At 27.4% G+C, this 22487-nt stretch overlaps 3 protein-coding genes across 7 annotated transcripts; all 3 read left to right on the top strand.

The window, feature by feature from the left end:
* Positions 1–1068: 1068 nt before the first annotated feature.
* On the top strand, positions 1069–9220 carry LOC114392676 (agamous-like MADS-box protein AGL19). Of its 4 annotated transcripts, none has more exons than XM_028353888.1 (8): positions 1069–1294; positions 1424–1682; positions 6701–6791; positions 7318–7379; positions 7479–7578; positions 8193–8234; positions 8334–8375; positions 8917–9220. In XM_028353888.1, exons 2-8 carry the CDS (start codon positions 1501–1503, stop codon positions 9043–9045), a joined length of 648 nt encoding a protein of 215 aa, XP_028209689.1. In that variant the 5' UTR covers positions 1069–1294; positions 1424–1500; the 3' UTR covers positions 9046–9220. The 4 variants fall into 4 exon arrangements, with proteins under 4 accessions (XP_028209689.1, XP_028209687.1, XP_028209686.1 ...); XM_028353886.1 differs by having other exon boundaries at positions 1090–1294; positions 1419–1682; positions 8881–9220; XM_028353885.1 differs by having other exon boundaries at positions 1093–1294; positions 8881–9220.
* Positions 9221–13121: 3901 nt separating this feature from the next.
* Positions 13122–16240, top strand: LOC114391897 (protein STAY-GREEN homolog, chloroplastic-like). 2 transcript variants are annotated; one of them, XM_028352899.1, is made up of 5 exons: positions 13122–13297; positions 13414–13587; positions 14891–14971; positions 15613–15780; positions 15870–16240. In XM_028352899.1, the coding sequence occupies exons 1-5, from the start codon at positions 13184–13186 to the stop codon at positions 16146–16148; spliced, it is 816 nt and encodes a 271-aa protein (XP_028208700.1). In that variant the 5' UTR covers positions 13122–13183; the 3' UTR covers positions 16149–16240. The 2 variants fall into 2 exon arrangements, with proteins under 2 accessions (XP_028208700.1, XP_028208702.1); XM_028352901.1 differs by lacking the exon at positions 14891–14971.
* An 814-nt stretch (positions 16241–17054) lies between these two features.
* LOC114393255 (protein STAY-GREEN homolog, chloroplastic-like) lies at positions 17055–21554 on the top strand. The gene is made up of 4 exons (XM_028354529.1): positions 17055–17445; positions 17546–17719; positions 20503–20670; positions 20960–21554. Exons 1-4 carry the CDS (start codon positions 17323–17325, stop codon positions 21191–21193), a joined length of 699 nt encoding a protein of 232 aa, XP_028210330.1. The 5' UTR covers positions 17055–17322; the 3' UTR covers positions 21194–21554.
* The last annotated feature ends 933 nt before the right edge of the window (positions 21555–22487 follow it).

The following is a 22487-nucleotide window of genomic DNA, read 5'->3' on the forward strand; positions in this document are numbered from 1 at the left end:
TTTATAAAAAATCAATTGAATTAAATACTTTTATTGATTTGTGTAATTAATGCTCTAAGTGTTTAATAATAAGGATAGTACTTTTGTCATGAATTATCCGGTAACCACCAATAATAATACATTCTATTATTCACCAACTTTTTTTTATATAACAAATGCCTCTTTTCAATGCAAGTATCAATTGATATTTTTAATTATGTTTAGGGGTATTGTTGGATTTTTCTTAAAAAAAACTAAAGGATTGTTATTTTGGATTCAAAACAAAAAAGCTAACAAGATCATTGTTTTTTTCCCTATAAATTATGTTATTGGTACGAATTTTCTCTTGTAATTAATTTTTTTTATCATAAAACCTGATTTCTTATTTAAAGGGATAAAATTTAATATTACTTTAACGAATGACTTGTTAATTAGTTTAGAAATGAGAAAGTAATTTTTATCTATATAAAATAATTAATGCATATAATAAGTATTGAGTCTTATAAAATAAACAGATATTATTTTAACTTGTGCTCCTTTTTCTTATAACTCATAAGAAAAACTTGAATTTTTTAAATAATAACCATAAAAATATATAAAAGTAGTACTTTCCATTTCCCATTGCACTTGCGTTCCTTTGTGGCTATTTGTCCGAAATAACTGGCAATGAGGTGGCAACCGACAGGTTTGTTGCTGTTCACGATTGCAGCAATTGCCCTGTCCGAGTAAATGTCACCGGAGCCATGGGTTGTCGGTGTCTACGCTTACGTGTCATCAGAATACACGATAGCACTGGGATTTTTGTGCCTCCAACGTGTAAACAAGCCTCTTTCCTTTGATAAATGGCCGAATAGCATGGATTCACGTGCATTGGCAGCATTTATTCCCAGTTTTCTCAAATTGGGAAAGGTCTAATTTCCTTTTTCTCGGGGTTACCAAAAAAAGAAAAATTATGATTCTTTTCTAGGCCCTCCATCCTTTTAAGTTTTACGACCTTAACTATCTGTATTATTTTGCAAGAATATTTTGCTTCTTGGGATATATACTATACTATACTCCATTATTATTATTAATTAGTAACTGAGCATAGCATCAGTGTGCATAATATAATAATAATACAGCTACAGGCAAAAGACCTAAGAGGAAGCTAGGTCATATAGGTGGAACCAGCAATCCATCAATCAGTCACTCACTCATACCCCTCTTTCTCTCTCTTCTGTTTTCCTTTTTCTCGAGAAAATTGTGTTAGGGTTTCTGTGATTGAGCCTGCAAACGCTTCCTTGAGGGCACAAAAGATTCCATTGTTTGCTTCCAGGTTAAATTTTTTTTTGTCAGGTTTGCTTGATTTCTATTTTTGGAAACACCAAATATAGGCTTTGCTTTGGCCACCTGTGTTCTGATCCTTGGCTAACTAGATCTCGTTTTCCGTTTGTTTTTAGCTCAGATCTTCAAGAAGAAGAATAATCTAGAGAAGCTATATATATCATCGTTGTTCATTGCCAAGACAAGACAAAGAAGAAAATGGTGAGGGGGAAAACTCAGATGAAGCGCATCGAAAATGAGACGAGTAGGCAAGTAACGTTCTCCAAGAGAAGGAACGGGTTGCTCAAGAAGGCCTTTGAGCTTTCGGTGCTGTGTGAGGCTGAAGTCGCACTCATCATCTTCTCTACCAGAGGGAGGCTTTATGAGTTCTCCAGTTCAAGGTATGTTACTCACAATTCACAAACTTGTCTTTCTACTTGTTTAAGTGCTTACTTGATTAGTGTGTGTTATTTCAATGTTCGAAAAATCCTTTTCTGGCAAAATCGTACTCATATTAATCATATCAAGAAAAAAAGTTTTTTTTTAAAACCTGATGCTGACTGATGCCATGAGTAGCTAGTACCGAATATGATGGCTACAAGCCATAGTTTTTGCTAGGTTCGTACCATGCAACTCATCCTATCTAATTCTCTAATTAATTGATTAATTTTTATGAATTTATCAGTTCATTTATTTTCTATGAATTAACCTGTATAAATTATTTTAGTAGATTCTAGATAAATTTAATAAATTTTAAGTAAATTTAGTATACTATCCAATTTATTATTTAATTAATAAATCATCATGTTAGAAAAATTATACTAAAATATAAATAATTTTAGATTATTTTCTCTGTATTTAGTGTTCATCATACTTTAATTTAGTGTATTATTTTCAAATCAAAAAATTTTCTCCTTTAATAACATAAAACTCTTATTCGTTAATAATATCAAATCTTCTATAAGAATGTTTTATCACTATTGTAATATCACTAAATTATTATCTAGTAATAATGTATTACTAAACTTGATTATTTAAGTATTATGAAATTTATAATTCACTATTTTGTTTTATTATATTGTTGACATGTTTAATTGATATGTTATTTGTAGATATTGTTATTATTTTTATATGAAGTAGATTCTTATCTTGTACGAATTGAGTACACGAATCAAATTTATAGAACTCTCATGAGTCTACATAAATTTTGGAGTTTGATAACCTTAGTCCTTGTCATTGGCATTAATTATGATTATTATCGATTTCTATAAATATTATGTGAGATTTAATGGATCCTTCTATTTAATGGTTACTGGCATGGCTTGAGGAATATAATATAAGAGAGAAATTCCTTGTCCTATACTCATCGAATGTCAATTTTGAAACTGGAAAAGAAATGAACTAGATATGCCAGATGACATAATCGATGGCTGTATAGGGCATAAGGTCTGCGTAAGCTGTCTAAAAGGGTGGGGATTTAAGCTATTATCACACTTACAAAAGGGTTAATAATGGAAGAATATAAGTTTAGCAGATCGTCAAAGGGCTCAAGGTGAATTAAGAAAGGTACGATGAAAGGAATAGTCTGGTATTAAGCTGGATTAGGAGTTATTTTGGTACATTTTGCCCTCAAAGATATATACAGTCAATTGAATAAGTATGTTTGTATACAACACAAAATCGATTTTGGGACCAATAATTGCGGTATGACGTGAATTTTGAGCAGCAACTATGTGTTGCTGTGGTTCCACTGTGGGGTTGGTTGCTATTTTTTCATCATGCCACCACCCCAAACAGGCAATAAGTTGTCCTCACCACATATCTATTAGACTTCAGAGAAGAAAGAGAAGTATGAATATAATGGAAGTCATATGATGTAAATCATGTAATAAGAAAAAATATATATTTCTAAAAAAATAAATAAATATTGATGAGATATTTAGAGAGGATGAGTTCATATATGATTACTCACCCCCTCTTTCTAAAACACGAAGGACTACGGAGTATAAAAGTATTTAGTTTATATTTGATAAAAAAAATGATAGTAACACAAGTATATCCTGTTATAACGACTAAATTTCATATTATAATAAATATCTATTATTAATAAAATGTGATATAGTTGAAAAATAATCTTATTTTTTAAACATGAAATATGAAATAAGAGTATCAATCTTTAATCAATGAATGTACTTTGATTGATAATATACTAAGTTTGTAGAGAAGGATTTATGTTTGATCTCTAACAGAATATATTTTTGAAAAGAAGTGAAAAACTCTAAATGTGACTAAATTTGAACCGAAAATTATTATCATAATCTGCCCAAAAGATCTTATAATTTATAAAAATACCTTAACATCCATTAGAGAGTTTATCTTCATGTTTTATGTGTATGGAAGAACTTAATATTTTTTTTAAGATGTTAGCTTCTTAAATGGGTCTAATCAGCAACTTATGAAATTTGTTATAATTTCTAGCAATTGGCGAGAGAATACTCTGAGTTCAAGAAACAGAAAATCTATTTAGTTGGCTAAATCTCAATAACCTTAATAAAAAACAATAAACAAACCGAATCAGACTTATTTTCTAGCTTAATCCCACATTTCATCTTCAAAAATGTTTGTATAGTGCATAGATTAATTACTAAATAATAATAACTGATAAAAAAGAGATTACCTTGTATTTTACTTATGTTGTGTTTCAGTGTACATTAAACACTCTTAATTTTCAAGACAACGTAATTTATTTATTTATTTTTACTTTAGATACTTAACGTGATATAATTAACTAGTTAACTTTCAGTCAAAAAAATAATAATTAACTAGTTAACTATGGAGCTCATCAGGAATCCAGCTTCGTTGCAATACAACTTTATTGCCATGCACACCTTAAGAAAAAAACGGGGGGGAGGGGGTGCGTTATATATATGCCACTTGACCATTTGTCATAGAGCCTCTCAAAAGCAGAGTGATCAGCAGTAAAAATAAAAATAAAAAATCTGCTACTCAAAATAATTAAAGCATTACTTTTTGAAAACAACCTATTTAAAAATATCTCACTAAAATATTTATTTTTTAATTTCACTTTGTCATTTTATAAGGACATTTCAGTAAAAAATTAATTTACTATATAATTAATGGGATTAATAGTTTTTCAAGATACCTATATTATGAATAAGAATTAATTTAAAATAAAGATAATATTTCTGTCAGAACAATTAGTTGTTTAGTTGTGGGACGGGTTTGAGTACGATACAACCATCTCGGAATCTTAAATTAAGATAAACATCAAAATAAGAGTTGGACCTTGATTTACCAGAAATTGCTATTATATTCAACTATGTTTCTCTCTTTTTAAAAATAATTGTTTCTCTTTTTCCTCTGGTGAAAATTATCCTTCTCAGTGGCATGTGTTAAATAAATTTTTGTGGTTTAATTGCATAGTCTTGCTTTTGATCCCCCAATTATAGTATTTATTGAAAACCTTTCTGCCAATATACTGGGGTTTTTGCCTTTTATATCTGTCAAATGTTTTATGTTTATGTGAGCCTTTGAGGTGTGGACTGTAGTTACAAAACCCAAGGCATTGGATTTTTGGAACAGAAACCCAAGGCATTTTCCTGTGCTATATTGATGACTATAGTATTTATCTTTGTGAAGTCAGAACTATGGTCAATTCATTACTAATTTACTATGCTGCATAATTTAAAAGTTTAATCTAATCTATATTCCAAGGTTCATACTTGTAGAAGTTTATTTACTTTTCTTTCCAAGAACGTCATAATATACCAATAGATAAAGCAAATATAGTATAATTCTTTTTGGAGAATTCAGCATTTCAGCTGTTCAATGACATGCTTTTGAGGTATAGTTCGTTCCATCATATACCTCTTGATTGCTGAATTTGATTCTTGTTTTCCTTTCTTCTTTTTCTAATAAGCAGAAACAGAATTTAATTGCTCAGTATTCAAATTTTATGGTAATGATCATACCTTGATGATCTTAATTAAGATATACTACTTTTATAAATTATGGTTGATTCTTGAACATTTACTTTTTTAAATTCCAGTATTTCAAGTTTACAGCTAACTAGCTCTTCCATGATAATATTGAAGATATAACGAATGCATTTTTTATAAAAGCTGGAGAAGTTTATATATTGAAATTATTGTAACATGATTGAAAAATACTAGTAGTTTACTATTTTTTAATTCGTTTATAAATTTTGTTATAATCGTTTTGATTAGAAAATGTTGACTAATAATCAGAAAGAAAAGAATTACAACTTTTACGTAAAAGCCCATTATATGAATGAGAGAAGTTCTATATACTGCATTTAAACAGATTAAAAATTGTGTATACAGACTAAAACGAGTAATTTCAGGTTTAAGGGTTAAAACGTAGAGATTATGTAAGTATAGAGACTAAATCTTTTAATTAAATTTAGCTTGAACAAGGACAGTACATACTAAAAGAGAGTTTTTTATTTTTAAATGCTATATAAGAGACTTTAAAACTTAAGATAGTGATAGCAAAAAGACTTAGTTGTTGTTGTGTTTTTTTTTTTTTTTTTTTTTTTTTTTTTTTTTATCTTTCTAATATTATCATATTATTACCAATTTGATCCTTTTTTCTACAATTTGATCTTCTATCATTTTAATTGTGTAATTTTAGTTTGTTTGTTAATTCAATACTTAATACTTAACAACCATGTTGTCGAGACACTCTATTGCATTGTCACATTAGCACATCTATATCAATGTGGCGGTCTACTTACTGTTAATGCATAATTTAAATAGTGAGGAATTACATTCATAAAAAAAATAAGAAACCAAATCATGGAATTTTATTTGATTTAGAACATATCTATTTCTTCAAAAAAGACAATTTTATTCAAGTCTTATACAATCTTTCTACGAATGACATATTCTTCCTCTAAATATTTATTCCAATTATATACTCAATGCTTGAGTGCTTATGCTGCAATAATCCCGTATCAATCAATCTACACACTGTGTTAAACTAAAAATTTAAAATCACAATAGTCAGAAACCAATTGTGAAATTAAATTTAAAAAAGAAAAGTAAAAAAATGATGCTTGTTAGAAATAAGAGAAAAATAAGAATAGATAAAGAAAAAAATAGTAGATGTAATAAGTTTCTTCATTAAAAATGAAAATAAAAAGAAAGTGTAGAAAAAAAAGTTGTAAATTGAATATTTTGATTTTACATGTCTATATGGTAAATGTCACATAGTTTCTTTCCCTTGGACAAAAAAAATGTCACATATGAATACTATTTTCTTGGGAAATGTGCTTCACTAGTTCACTTTAGTGATTATTCATCCTTCAAGTATTCTGGCATGCTATCGTATCAAATCAGAGGTGCCTAAGAAACTTTTGATGCCTTGTCTATTGGAGATGCTCCAGTGTAAATAAAACAGTTGAACGGTATCAAAGGAAGATCAAGGACCTGGGTGTCAGCAACAAAGGAATCCATGAAAATACACAGGTTAGCCCCCCCCCCATATATATATATATATATATTCTCTCTCTCTCTCTCTCTCTATATATATATATATACACACACATATACCGTAAATAGAAGTTGCTGATATTCCTTATGAAGTAATGTTGCAGGGTAGGATAGAATGGTTTGTCTCATTTTATTCATTTCTAATTGAGAGTTTCTAATGAAACTTTTTGTTTTCTTGGAATTCCAACTTTTTCGTATTTGTCAAATTATGCACAACAGCGTTTTTTCCCCCTTTCAGTTTGTTCTCATGATGCTTCTGGATTTTCATCTAGACTCAATCCTTCGGTACTGTCGCATGAATATAATTATCCAGCATGGGTTTAACCAATCTTACTCAAGTTTTTTTTTTTTTCATCTATAAGAATATTTAACGCAACGAAAGAGAGTAACACTGGGATCACGTTTGGTTCAACAAACACATAATATGATAGCTTATATTGGTGAGTGAATGAGCGGGAAATCATGCTTGTGCCCTATATTCTGATTCTGTGTTTACATGCAGCATCTGAAGGAAGGTGATATGAGCATGGCAAAGAAGATCGAGCATCTTGAAGATTCAAGAAGGTTTTAATGAACCAACTTTCACTGCTAGTTTCATTCTGATTGGCATTGAGAAATACATAATTGACTACTCTCAACTTTGGAGATTCTTTCATATTGTAGGAAGCTTTTGGGAGATGAATTGGATAAATGCAGTATTGACGAGTTACAACAGCTAGAGAACCAGCTCGAACGCAGCTTGGACAAAATTAGGGCAAGAAAGGTACTCTTCAATCGCACAATTTTCCAGTGTTTTTATTGGACAAAGACAAGTAATACAAGATTTTTTCTGTTTATGAAGGTTGAAATAAATTGGGTTTAAAGGGAAAAGTAAAGAAATATATTTATAAATGCCTGAATGTTTGCTTATAAAATAATCAAATTAGTCTTGCTAATATATAATATACAAAAAGTCTCCAAAGATTTTAGACACGCGCGAATTTAATCATTCACAGTATAGTAGACATCAATTTAGATGCACATCCTAATCAAGGGAGAAGATAGCCCATACCTCTAACAACAGAAAGCCGGCCGGTTGTTGTGAAAACTCGGGTAAATATCAAGACATTTGCACAACCATGTATAGGTCTTTCTTACTTCAATGGTAAATAAGATGAAGTTTATTTTGAGTTCCATAGCCTGGACAGATCTGAATTAATTTTCCCTTAAATCAATTCTTCAATGTAACGAGGAGAGCATCTAATTAACACTGCAAAACAACCTAATTGTGACATAATGATATTTAATAAGATTCCTAATTGTAATTAAAATAGCAATTCTCTTAATCAATAACCAAGACCTCTAACGTTGAAGAACTTGGTGGTGCATGTACTTCAGAATCAATTGTTCAGGGAGCGAATCGAGAACCTAAAACAAGAGGTGATGTTTTATTTATGATTGAAAGCATATTATTCTTTAATTAATTTGTTTTATATTGCTTCATTAATTAGAATTATCATGTCCTTTGGCTGACTTCAGGAAAAGTGCTTACTCGAAGTAAATAAACGCTTACGAGAGCAGGTTACTATCATTCTTCGTTCTTTCCATTGTTATCAATTTCTCCTTAGGGTCTTTGCCCCTTTCTTTCACAAAAAAAAAAGAACAGATTGTGCACCTCTTTTATTTCAACTAAAGCGTGCGATTCATTAAGTTTCAGACTGAAGTTTTTATTCTCTTTAGATAAGAGAGTGAAGTTTTGTAGAAGGGAATGGAAAATTTTATTTATAATATTCTTTAATAATTTGACAATTTTTTAAAATAAAATAGTAAATTGATATAAATTTATTGTATTAATCTTGTTCATTTTATAAAAGTTATATAATTGTCTTCATTTCAAAATAAAAAATTATTTTGTCTTCCGGTTCAACCAAGTATCTTTCATGGATTATCAAATTAATAAAAAAATATTTCTAAATAGCTCCTATCATATGCTACAAATCTATTTAATTAAAAAGATGAAGTCTCTTTCTTCATATTCTTTCATCTTGATTCAAAGCTAATTCCCAACATCATTTCATTGTTGTAGTATCGGATTGACCGACAACGTTGTTTGAGTGATCAGGATGCTGAACTCGTTACAGAAAAAGAGGCAGAAGAGGTGGAGACGGAGTTATTCATAGGAAGACCTGAGAGAAGAATGCCGTTGAAGTTGAAATCTGCAACACATAGTGCTCATAAATACATAGCGTAATCTAGAGATTAAAAATTAATAATGCCCTTATAAACGCTAGCTCCTCTGCACCCTGTTATATTAATGTCTGATTAGGATATGTAATTTTTGTTGTACGTCAAATTACAACGGCGGTTGTGAACGTCTACTTAAATAATTTATGTATACAACAGTCATATTCCAAAGCTGTGAGTTAGAGTACTGTGTGTGTCTATATATATATATATATATATCAGTTTTGGAATTTTTTATCTGGTTAGAAGGTTGTGTTTAATTAGTCTCTGTCCTGTTGAAATGGACTGAAACAATTAATGCGAAACAAATAATTAGGAAGTGTTCCATCGATGTTTGCTTGAAGACTCCAAAACTAGAACCTTCTTATGCATAGGAAGTCTATGCATATGGTTTTGGTTCATATTGTCGGACTTCACTACTTGTTCAGGTTTTGGTTGTACATAGTTGGCAGCTGACACGTATATATATATATATATATATTAATTTTTTTTCTTATCCTTAAATATTATTTGTTATTAATTTATTAATAAAAAAGAATTAAACTCACAATTTTTTTCATTCTTTTTTAACCATTTAATCAATTTTATATCTTCATATATATGTTAAATTCAGCTATGTAAACATTTATCTATGTGTTGTTTATTACCAAGTGATCAATCTATTTATTTTTCTAAAATAAAGTTTGGTTGAGGGAGAGGGAAAGAAATGAATTTTTTAATCTTTTGTTAGCTTCATTTAATTTTTAGGTGGGAAACAAACTATTTTCTTATTTAATTTTTTCTCCGCTCCAATATTGGCGGAATTTTAGGCACTGGAAGAAGATTTAAACCTTGGTAGCAACTAGCAAGAGGTCATGCTAACGTGCCTCGTGAAACATATGGAGTGTGAATAGTCTTGGATCTTCTCCTAAGATACACCTACGAATGTGTGCTAGACTCAACATCATGTGCTCTCTCCTCATGCTCTTGCCAAAAGTAAAAGTCTAACATTTGTGTACAATTTATTATTATAATACAAACTCAAATTTGTATAAGTAAGAAAATAATTAATGTTCAATTTCAATGGATTTGTTGTTTTTTTATCCTCTATCTATTAGATAATTTATTTAATTTTATTGTTCTTATACACACACATTGTTTTTTTTAACAAGTTATTGTTTGAGATGTTTTATGAAATTTAAATTCAATATATATTTTTTACACAAATATATCTGATTATCATAAATATAAAAAATAATTCAAAATAAATATTTGATTCATAATATGCACATATAAAGTTTCTAATTAATTTTAAAGTACTGACTTATTTTAAAATAAAATACTCATATTTTATACAGATATTACAATCTAATATCAGCATAAATATAATATTGTATTGCTTATAATATTTTCTACCAAGAAATCCAAGTATTAACATATAATGATTATATAATTATAAAATTATAATTTTTTTTAAAAAAATATAACGAATGTAATTTCTATAACTTGAATACCTTATAGTTTATTATCAAGCCAAGACGATCCTACAGGCCCACATTAATTGGACGACCATTAGAAGCCACGGCAAATTGCTCATGAATTTTGACCCGAGTAAAGCGTGTCAAATATATTGAAGATACCTTTTTCAATATTATCAAAAAATATGATAATTACGAATATTAAAAAATTGGTTTAAAAAATTAAACTAAAAATTCTGTAATATCTTATTCTTTTAAATTTATAAAAAATAGATTAAATATTTCTAAATAAAAGACTATCACATTATTTCTTATAATTTATTATTTAATTTTAAAGTTACACTATTTAATTTATAATAATTAAAATATAATGTTAAAAAATATATTTCCGAAATTCAAAAAAATAAGTGAGTCTAACTTTCAATTAATTAATCGACCCTTGTATCATAAAAAGTCTCATAATAAATAATATATATATATATATATATATTGATTATGTAAATGTTTTTTTTTGTTTTATTATCATTTAATTTTAAATTATTATATGAAAAAAAATTTATGTGATCATAAGAAAAAATAATTTTATATTATCATCATTGATTAATGAAATAAAACTTAAATTTTTATTTAAGAATAACACTAATTAATTAAATTGTCACTTATGATGTCTAACTTTTGTCATTATACGTGTTGAATTTATCTTTGATTTCACTTTTTTTTTTTTTACCTTTCTCTTCATTTTTTTTACATGATGAGAAAGAGAAAAAAGATTATATACTCTGAGAATTATCTAATCATAATTCAGCATGTATAAATTAATTTTTAAAATAATTATGTTAAAATAATTTAAACAATGATTTGTTATTAAATAATGTTTTCAATATATAAATATTAAACTCTTATATTATTTATCATATTTAATGGATTATTTATGTTGCTTTCTTTCATTCCAAAGGAATTCCCGTTAGTATCTAAATTTTGACAGTTTAATTTTCAAACAGAGACGTTTGCTATCCTAACGTCAATTCAATTTGACGATTAAGATGTTTTAAAAACTTCAGTATCAAATTAATTTTTTTAAAAACTTAGGATCAAATTAAATTTTTAAAAATACTTTTTTCTTAGTGTTAAATATAAGAAAATTTTAATTAAATATACCTTAATGTTATTATCTCTTAAATATTTTTTATTTGGTTAAAGTACTAGTTTTAATAACTATCTTTTATTCTTCATATCAAATTTCATTAAAAGGTAAGTTAAAAAAATCATTTTTAATTGAAATTAATATAATTAAATATGATTAATTAATTTTATTAATTAATATGTAATTTTTATTTTTATATTTGAGACGAGAGGAATAAACCCTTTTTCTCACTTGTTAGTCCTCTTTTCTTCCCGTACAGAGTCCAAAATTAAAGTTTAGGTTTATCTCTCTCCGGTGGTCAATTTGTCCCGTAGGGGTATTTTTTTTTTTAAAAATTAGCAAATGGGGTCATTTTTGAATTATTAGATATTTTGGGACAAATTGTAACCGGTGTTATAAGTACATCTGTTATGATTCCTATTTTTTTAATTGAAGATGCAAATTTTTTTCGACTTCAATTAATATTTTTTCTAAAATTTATAACATTAAAAGTCGTAAATTTTTTTTAAAGATAAAAGTAGTATATTAATTGACGACTTCAATATTTTTGTTTATGTTATCTTATATTTAAATTGTAAATTATTTTTTAATTTAAATATTTAATAAATAAATGTTTTATATTTTATTTTTTAGTTTTATTTAATATTATATATATATATATATATATTTTTTTTTTTTACTAATATTAAGAAATTTGATTTGTTTTGTAAATTAAAAAAAATAATGCAAAATATATAAATTTAAAAAGACTTAAATTTAAATTTAAGTCTTTTTTATATTTATGTATCTTGTATTATTTTTATTATTTACCAAACAAATCAAATTTCTTAACATTAGTAATTTTTTTTTATAAAATATTAAATATAGAAAATATATTAAATAAAATAATATTAAAAAATATATAAAATATTAAATAAAACCATATAAATATATATGATATTAAATAAAACCATATACAAAATATTAAATAAAACTAAAAATAAAATAAAAACATTTATTTATTAAATAACTAAATTAAAAAATTATTTATAATTTTTTAAAAAATTAACGTAAAACAGTAAAAGTCGTCAAGTAATATATGATTTTTATATTAATTTTTTTTTCAACTTTAAAGTAATAAAAATAATTTTATGACTTTAAAATTATAATTAACTGAAGCTGTAAAAAATTTACGGCTTCATTTAAAAAAATAAAAATCATAAAGATATAAATAATAATTTAAAAATAACTCTCAATTAATAATTTTGAAATAAACTTACCCTCATCACTTAAATTGACCCTCTATCCGGCTATACAAAATTATAGAGTTAGGTTTAACTTTTTCCGGCAGAAATAAATCACGCATCAAAAGACACTCCGAGCAGAATTAACTATTTTCCACTATTTAATTATTGTGTCAGCAGAAACAGTCGAGGAAAGGACAAAAGAATAACATAAAGTAAAGCCTCTTGCCCCTCTTTAAACCAAGAAGTTCATCTTTGAACGACCATAGCAGGTGTTTATGCACTAGAGAGCACTCTTCATTCTTCAAGGATCAAACATATATGGCTACACTAACTACTGCTTTCGTCCCTTCTAAGCTTAACCCATTGCATTCGGGGTACCAAGTCTCTCCATTTGCACACATAACACCACTAAGGAAGAAAATTAACCAACCAGTATGTCATTTTTTCTTCTTCATATGTTTAAAATTAGAAGTAAATTAATATTGCATGGTAGAGCCGAATGAAGTTCTTTTCGATTTTGTTATGTACATTTGTTTTGGTTGGATAAGGTTGCTAGATTGTTTGGGCCAGCCATCTTTGAAGTGTCGAAGTTGGAGGTTTTATTCTTAGGAATGGACCAAAAGAAACACCCCGCGGATCTTCCAAGGACTTACACGCTAACCCATTCTGACATTACCTCTAAAATCACTCTCTCCATCTCGCAGACCATAAACAACTCTCAGGTATTTCTTCAATGCTTTTTTGTTTTTGGTTGAGATCCATGAAAAAGTACATGCCTGCAATGCATTCTAGTAGCAGTGTTCGCGGGTTGATATTTGATTTGGTTTTTTAGATGAAAAAAATCATTCAAATTATACATAAAATAATATATGGTTTGATTTGATTGGACTTATACTAAATGTATGTTTGGTAGACTGAAAAAAAAATATGAAAGCAAAAAATGATTTTTTTTTTAAAGTAAAGTAAAAATATGAATTCCACGAAATTATAATGTTTATTTCACTCATCTTGTATTTATTTTTGCTTCTACCAAACAAACTCTAAATTCAAATAATCTTTTACTGTTTAGGTTTGTTTGATGGATTTGTTTTGATTTTTTAAATTGTTATCATAATGCAAAATTTGTTAGCAAAACTTACATAGTTATTATGCTAAATATAAATTTTATTAATTTTGTTTAATATATTTGAGTTTAAAAAAATTATTCGTATTTAGCATTCAATTGATATTCCAATTTTAAACCTTAAGATTATATATCAAATGCATGCTTGGAGAATAAGGTTTATCAGTTTATGAGAAAAAAGTATTCAAAAGAAAGTGAATATAAGGGGAAGTAGAGATTGAAGAAATGGATAAACTTATGTATACATAGAGAGGTTTGATTTTAAAGTTAATATAAATTTGATCCAATTCAGTTTACTTTGATTTTGAATTAAATTAGTTTTAGGTTTTTAAAAACGTCTATTAATATTAAAATAAGTTATAAACTATACAAATCAATCCATTGTTTAATACTACATCTCATCTAACACTTATAGCATAGTTCAAAATATACATTCAATTCAACTTGTAAGTTAAAAATGATATTACAATTTGTCAAAGAACAAATCTATAATAGACAACAAATTTCTCTTTATACAAATTTTTGGATACATAATCATGTAATTAATCTACTATTTTATTATAAATTAGAATATTTGAAAAGTGAAACTTTCACTCTCTCAATTTGATATTGTCAATATTTTATTTCTTCTATCCTTTGAATATATATATTTCGTACTTTAGAAAATATTTACTTTATCTATAAACTTTGTCGCCATTGTAAGAAAAACACGACTCGTCAAGTGAAACCTAATCACCATTGTTAAAAAAAAACAAAAAAAAAACTCATTACAAACTGCTACGACCACGGTGAGTGGACCAGGGATATGCCACAACTAGGCATTTTTACTTAAAGGAGTATATTTTTTTCGTTATTTTCTAATATAATTATGGATAAGTTTTAAAAAATTATGTTGCCTGTAGGGTATGCCACAACTAATGGATGGTGGCTGTGACTCCTACAAAAACAGAGCATGGACCAACACCGGCCTCGACACACGACAGGTTGGCACAACCCCAACCTGTCTTGGAATACGAACAAAACCTGTTTTTACAAACAAATATAATTTAAAATAAAAGGAAAATAGATAAAAATAAAATATATCTATAACTATTATAATAGAAATTATACCAATTGGTGATTTGGTGAGAAGTCAAATTCATATATTTGTTACTCTCAATTATTTTTTTCATTATTGCCTATCCAAAAAAAAGTTTTCACTCTCAAAACTTGAACAACATATTTAATTATTTTACTATCACATTAACCTCAATTGTTTTATAAATAGTGGGACGTGAAGTGTCTCATTTGTCGCTGATGAGTTAAAATGATTCTAAGTGAATCATGTCAGTTGATAATTAACATTAAAGCGGATTTTTTTTGTGTGATATACTAATACATGCCATAATGTGAAAATATAATTATTTTTTATCAAAAATATTTATTATATAGAAATATAAAGTCATGTAAAAGTTATTTTTAAGAAAAAATAAAGCATTTAACACATTTGGTCTATTTTTTAAAAATATAATCACTGGCATTTTTAAAATTCTTGATAAAAACAAATAATTCTTTTAGAAAATAAATGTTTATTTAATAAAAAATATATTTAACAAACATTTTTTTGGGGGGGAAATATGCACAGTTGCAAGGGTGGTACAATAAATTACAAAGGGATGAAGTGGTAGCACATTGGAGGAAAATAAAGGGGAAAATGTCTCTGCACGTTCACCTCCATGTCAGTGGAGGCCATTTTCTATTAGATATGTGTGCTAGCATTAGATACTTCATCTTCCGCAAAGAGCTTCCAGTGGTAAGCATGTTTTCATTTCATGAATTTGAATAATCTCTCTCACTATGAAAATTTAATGATTGTAACTATATTTCATTGCATATATATAGGTATTGAACGCCTTCAGTCACGGTGATAAAAACTTGTTCAAGGACTACCCAGAATTGCATGATGCATTGGTTTGGGTTTACTTTCACTCAAATATTTCAGAATTCAACAAGGTAGAATGTTGGGGTCCATTGAAAGATGCATGTGCATTCCCGAGTGGGTCCCATGAAGTAGTTATCGATGGTGCACCACAGTCGTGCCAAGAAAATTGTGAATGTTGCTTTATACCGATGAGCTCAATCACATGGTCTCAAGAGCTTCTTGGGCACGATCGAGCATGAAATCTTGTGATGGGATTAGGAATTACCCCACACAACTTGTAATGTTTCAAAGCTAAAATTACTGGAACTGTTTTCTTTTTTTCGGCATTCAACTTGGCTTGTCGTTCAAATCTCACCATTAGAAAAAATTTAAATTGAATCTAATGTAATATACAAATATGATCGATATTTGCTGGCAATATTTTTTGTTAGTATCAAACTGTAGAATCTAAAGAATTATCGTCATTTATTACTCCCATCCCATCATTTATTACTCCAACTAATAATCATTTGACGTATAAATAATTTCATATTTTAAATTAATTAAAATCTTTTAAATTACGAAATCACAAAATTAATTCTTTATTAAATAGATATTGAATATATTTTTTATGTTTACATGTCACATAACTATTAATTAAAATCATGAATAATATAATGATGTGAATCACCTATTAATTTTTTCATTAGGGATCATTTCACCTTTTTCTGAAGCGAGATTCTGCTACATGCGCCCACTAAAATTTTACAACTTTCCATCCTATCTCATATCATGCAAATAACACATTTTTCCATTGGTTTTTACTTTAATTACCAAACAATTCATTTATACGAAACACAATGTTAGAATCCGCAGATAATTCCGCATACATTTTTTTATAGCATATTATATTTTATTGGAGACACTTCTATTTAAATGGGTAAGATTTGGCCACAAAATTTTCCGTCTAAATATTAAATATAACGGCATATGAACATTTAATTTCAAAATTATTAATTAAGTTTTTTTACTGGAAAATTAAGTTAAAATGCCAGTTAAAACAACTTTAAGTCAGTGGACCAGACGTAATTATACATGAGGAAAACGTGACTACTATTAAACGAGAGGAAAACAATGTAAAAATATCTAACCTACCACCAAGGGAATCGACGCATCGTCGTTGGGGCAGAGTTTAGACAGTGATACTACTACTACCCTCAATCACGCATTTCAAACACTCCCATGTTAACCATTTTCAATCTTTCAATGCTGTGGCTGAAGAGTAGAAGTTGAAACAGATTCAAGCACAAACAGTTCTCGAAGCAAGGACAAAGCATATATAAAAGCCTCTTCATCATTATATTGGGGTTCTTCAAAGTTCAAACCAAGTTCATTTTTGAACGACCACAACAGATTTTCTTGTATCAAACATATATGGCCACACTAGCTACAGTTTTCCTCCCTTCTAAGCTTAAGCCATCGCATTCGGGGAACCAGGTCTCTCCATTCACGCACAAAACACCACTCTGGAAGAAAGTTAACCAACCACTAGTGCCTGTACGTATGTCATTTTTTTCTCATATGTTTAGAAATTAGAAGTAAATTAATAATGTTCTTTTCGTTTGTGTTCCATACATTTGTTTTGGTTGGATACCAGGTTGCTAGGTTGTTCGGGCCAGCCATATTTGAAGCTTCGAAGCTGAAGGTTTTATTCTTAGGAGTGGACCAAAAGATACACCCCTCATATCTTCCTAGGACTTACACACTAACCCATTGTGACATTACCTCTAAAATCACCCTCTCCATCTCGCAGACCATAAACAACTCTCAGGTATTTCTTCAATGTTTTTTTCGTATTGTGTTGGTGATGTTATGACTTGTGATCAATTGAAAGAGATAAAACTCGGATGGTGTGGTGGATGAGATTTCATCGAGTTTAAAGAAGAAAAAAAATATTTGATTTAAATCACTGGTCTAATCGTTCTTTAATAATCAGTTTGGTTTTATATTCAAATTAATATGATCAAGTCCAATTTATTCTGATTTTTGGATTGTGTTGTTTTTCAGATTTAAATTTTTCATATTTTTATCTCAAAATAAATTTTAACATATTATTTTACTTAAAAATACTTATTTTTATGAATTTTAGTTATATTAAATAAAAGCTTTAATTCCTATAAAATTAGAATTTATTTATTTTAGTCTTTGTATTTTCTTGTGTTAGTTTATGTTATTAAGTAATAGGAAAAACGTTAATTAGTCCCACAATAACAACAACAACTTTAATTTGTCACATTATTGAAAAATCTAATCAAATATTTAAATGCACTTTTTTTAGTAAATTATATTTTTTAAATAATTTATCACATTAAATTAATTGATGAGATATTTAAAAATATAATTTGGATTAAATTACTTATTTGGTCCTTATATATTCATAATTTTTACTATTTTAATTTCTATAATTTGAAGTTAATTTTTTTAGTTCTTATGATTTATATTTTTTTTAAAAGTATTCTTTTTAGTTCTTATAGTTTGTATTTTAATTTTTTTTTAGTCTTTATAGTTTAAAAGTGATATTTTTAATCTTTATAATTTATATTTTAATTATCCTTTAGTTTTTATTAAAAAAAATATAAAAATAATTAGCTACTAATTAATTATAAATTATCAATTATTATTTTTATTTCAAATTATTTTACGATAAATTAATTACTAATTACTTATTAATATTTTTATAGTTAATTATAATTGATAATATTAATGTAAAGACTAAAAGAAAATTAAAATATAAAATATATGAATTAAAAAAATTACTTTTAAACTAAAGAGATTAAAAAAAAATTAAAATATAAATTATAAAATTAAAATAATCACATTCAAATTCAAATTACAAACTAAACCAAAATTAAAATATAAATTATAAAAACTAAAAAAAAAACTACTTCGAAAAAATTAAGAATCATAAAAGGATAAAAACTAAATGAATAATTTAACTTTTATAGTTTATTGTCAAACTTATTTTGGGTGGCAAAGGCGAAAAGGGTTGGGAATGGGGAAATACAAGTGCGTCCGTTGCTGCCAGTATGACGTGGACAAGTTTACCTTTTAACTTTAAATTATTATTATTATTATTATACTCGTCTCATGAGTTTGATAATATCATTAATATGTGGTTGGGATTGGGTATGCCAAAAATGAGTCTGATCACCACAGGCTGGCTGACACATGTGAATGCAAAATTAGGAAAGGTCTAATGTTTAATGAAGAGGTTAGAACATATATGACAACTATATATGGCAACTGATGTAATAAAAAAATCTTATAATAAAATTCAATGTGAATCACGTGAGTCATAACATGATATTTAAATTTGTTTAAAGTAGTATAATAACTAATGCGCGGCAATATATTAAGATTATCAAGATAAATATATAATAATTTTTTAAAAATTATTATATAAGAATATTATAAATATGTACATATTTACTTAATTTATTCTAAGTTTCATGAGGTAGTGTTTGGCTTTAAAAAATGAAAGTTGGCCAAAAGGTATTTAAGATAAAAGTGTGCGGGGGGATCCCGAGTGTGTTTGGTAGTAGTGTAATAGGTATGAAAGTTGTAAAAAAATAATAGGTCCTAATGAACAGTATTTTTATCTAGAGATAAATTGCATTGAAATTGAATGTGTGATTTTTTTTTTCTATGACTAGTTTTTTTGGAATCTTCCCAATTTTTTTATTTGTTATTTTTGGTGCTGCTAGTGCCTGTGCTTCCATTCTAATTCCTTTTTTTTTTTTGCATTTCTTCATTTGTTAATTAATTATTTACCATCATGTGATTATTTACATATCTTGATTGTTTTGTTTAACAATATGATACTTCACTCGTTAATAAAAAACAATGGCAACGCATAATTAATTATGCCTTCATTATATATATATATATAATCTTCAGTGAAAAAATTAGAGAAACATTAAATTAATAAGGGATAAACAAATAATTATGTTAATATATTTTTTTATAATTTTCTTACACATCTAATAACTTTAATTTAAATTTTTTATTTTCTTATATTTTTTTTCATCTCAAAGAGACATACTAATTTAATATTCTCTTTCAATTCTTTTACATTCCTTTTCATTTCACTTTATCTCATATTTTTATCTTTTTTTCATCCTTTTTCATCTCTCTACCAAACACTATAAGTTTTAATTCAATAAACAATTGATTTTATAGAGAGGTGAAAAAGAGAGGAAGGGAGGTAAGAGATGAAAAAAATTAACCATAACATTTAAAATAATAAAGAGTAATGATAGTTTACTAAAAGATTGATTTTATAAATGATTTTTTTAATGTTTGTAATCCACAATAAAAAAGTGAAAATAGCTTTTTTTTATTAAAAATATTTATTATATAAAAATATAAATTTATTTAATAGTCTTTTTTAAGTAGAGCATTAATTTTACTCATTTGGTCTATTATTTTAAAATAAAAATATTGATTTTTAAATTTCGTGATAAAAGAAAATATAGTTTTACACAATAAATTAAAATAAATACACTGTTAATAAAATATATTTAGCAAACAAATTCTTTTGTAAAACACGTACAGTTGCAAGGGTGGTACAACAAATTACAAAGGGACGAAGTGGTTGCACATTGGAGGAAAATTAAGGGGAAAATGTCTCTCCACGTTCACCTCCATGTCAGTGGAGGCCATTTTCTGTTAGATATATGTGCTGGCATTAGATACTTCATCTTCTGCAAAGAGCTTCCAGTGGTAAGCAAGTTTTCTTATCATGATTTTTTGTTGTATCATTTTATTGATATAGAATATTTAACAGTTTTATCAATGATTAATTTTTATAAAAAAATTTAATTGATCATATGTAGTAAAATTTTATTTTCTCAATTACTTTTTTTTAATTTAAAGAATTTGAATATAAGATATGAGGAAACCGAGTCTAGTTCTATGAACCAATAACGTTTTGGTTCTTATCAAGAATTTGAATTGTCATTCTCACTATCAAATTTCTATTATTTTAACTATATATTCTTTGCATGTGTAGGTGTTGAATGCCTTCATTCACGGTGATAAAAACTTGTTCAAGGACTACCCAGAATTACAGGAAGCTTTGGTTTGGGTTTACTTTCACTCAAATATTTCAAAATTCAACAAGGTAGAATGTTGGGGTCCACTGAAAGATGTGTGTGCATACTCAAGTGGGTGCCATGAGGAGGGTAAGCAAGGTGATATTCCAGTTAGCGACAGCACGCATATCAATATGTCGAGGAAATTGTGAATGTGTGCCCATGAGCTCAAACCAATCACGTGGTCTTGAGAATTGGAACTGAATTATTTTTCACAATTAGTATGCAGGGAGAACTTTGGGAAATTGGAGTGTCGTGTAACTATTCAGCATCAGAAAAAAGGGGAAATTGAATTCAATGTAAATACTTATTATGATATTTGCCTGTGTTTTTGTTAGTACTAGCTACAACAATGTGATTATGACTTAAATTTAGACTGTGAGCAATGCATGGATTATTATCTTAATCCAGTGAGCCTTAATTATGCCCAATGCTAGAAGTGAGCATAATATCAGTTTATTAAGGTTATAAACTTTAGGATTTTTTTAATAATAAATTTGTAGGTTTTGGAAATTACGAAATGTACTAATGTGACCTTATTATTAGATACAAAAATTATATGGTTATTGAATTGGATAAATTAAAAACTCAATTTTCGAATTGCGAATTTAATTTAACAAAAATTCTTGAAGAAGAAGATTAGTCAAGGAAAAGCATTAAGAATAAATCCAACAACTCAAATCACATAAAAAGAAATAGGATTTTTACATAAGGTTTAAGTTAAGGTTCATCCTAACCTAATCCTATGAAATTTAGAAAATCATAAAGATAAAAAGAAAAAAGATGAAAATGAACAGATATCCATGAATATTCAAGCATCGTCCTCAATTTGTTCAAATTTCAATAGTAGATGATAAATCTTCAACATCTATTTTACTTAAAGTCACATGAAAAAAAAAAATCTCTTATTTTTTTTTAATAAAAACCAACTTTGGGCCATTTGAATCACAAGACACAAGTCTCAGTCTATCAGACACAAGTCTTATCGGTGTTCGATCTCAGTCTTTCAAACATTATCTCTACTAAGCACAATTTTTTGTTCACGACAGGCTAAACTAGCTCTCAATGTCTTCATGAAATTTGAAGATAATTTAATTGTGAAAATTTGGTATTAGTATCATGTTGTTTCGATATATACAACTCAAGTATGCTCAAAACAATATGCACCTATGCCAGGTTGTTACGATAACACATCAATTTCAAATTCAAGTCCTATTTCATCAATGTTCCACACTAAATAACATCGAACTCTCTTTATGAGAAGTATATATCCATGTTTAATCTTTTTCCATAAAATAAGATCATTTCAATCGCTTTAATAGAACCTGAGTTGTGACTATAGGTGGCAAATGTTGGACAAGTGACCTTAATAACTTAAGAAGGGGGTGAATTAAGTTTCAAAATTTCCCACTAACAAACTTTTGACCCCCTTTTAAATGATAGACT

Source organism: Glycine soja, chromosome 17, assembly GCF_004193775.1.
Source record: "Glycine soja cultivar W05 chromosome 17, ASM419377v2, whole genome shotgun sequence".
In the NCBI taxonomy this organism is placed as follows: domain Eukaryota; kingdom Viridiplantae; phylum Streptophyta; class Magnoliopsida; order Fabales; family Fabaceae; genus Glycine; species Glycine soja.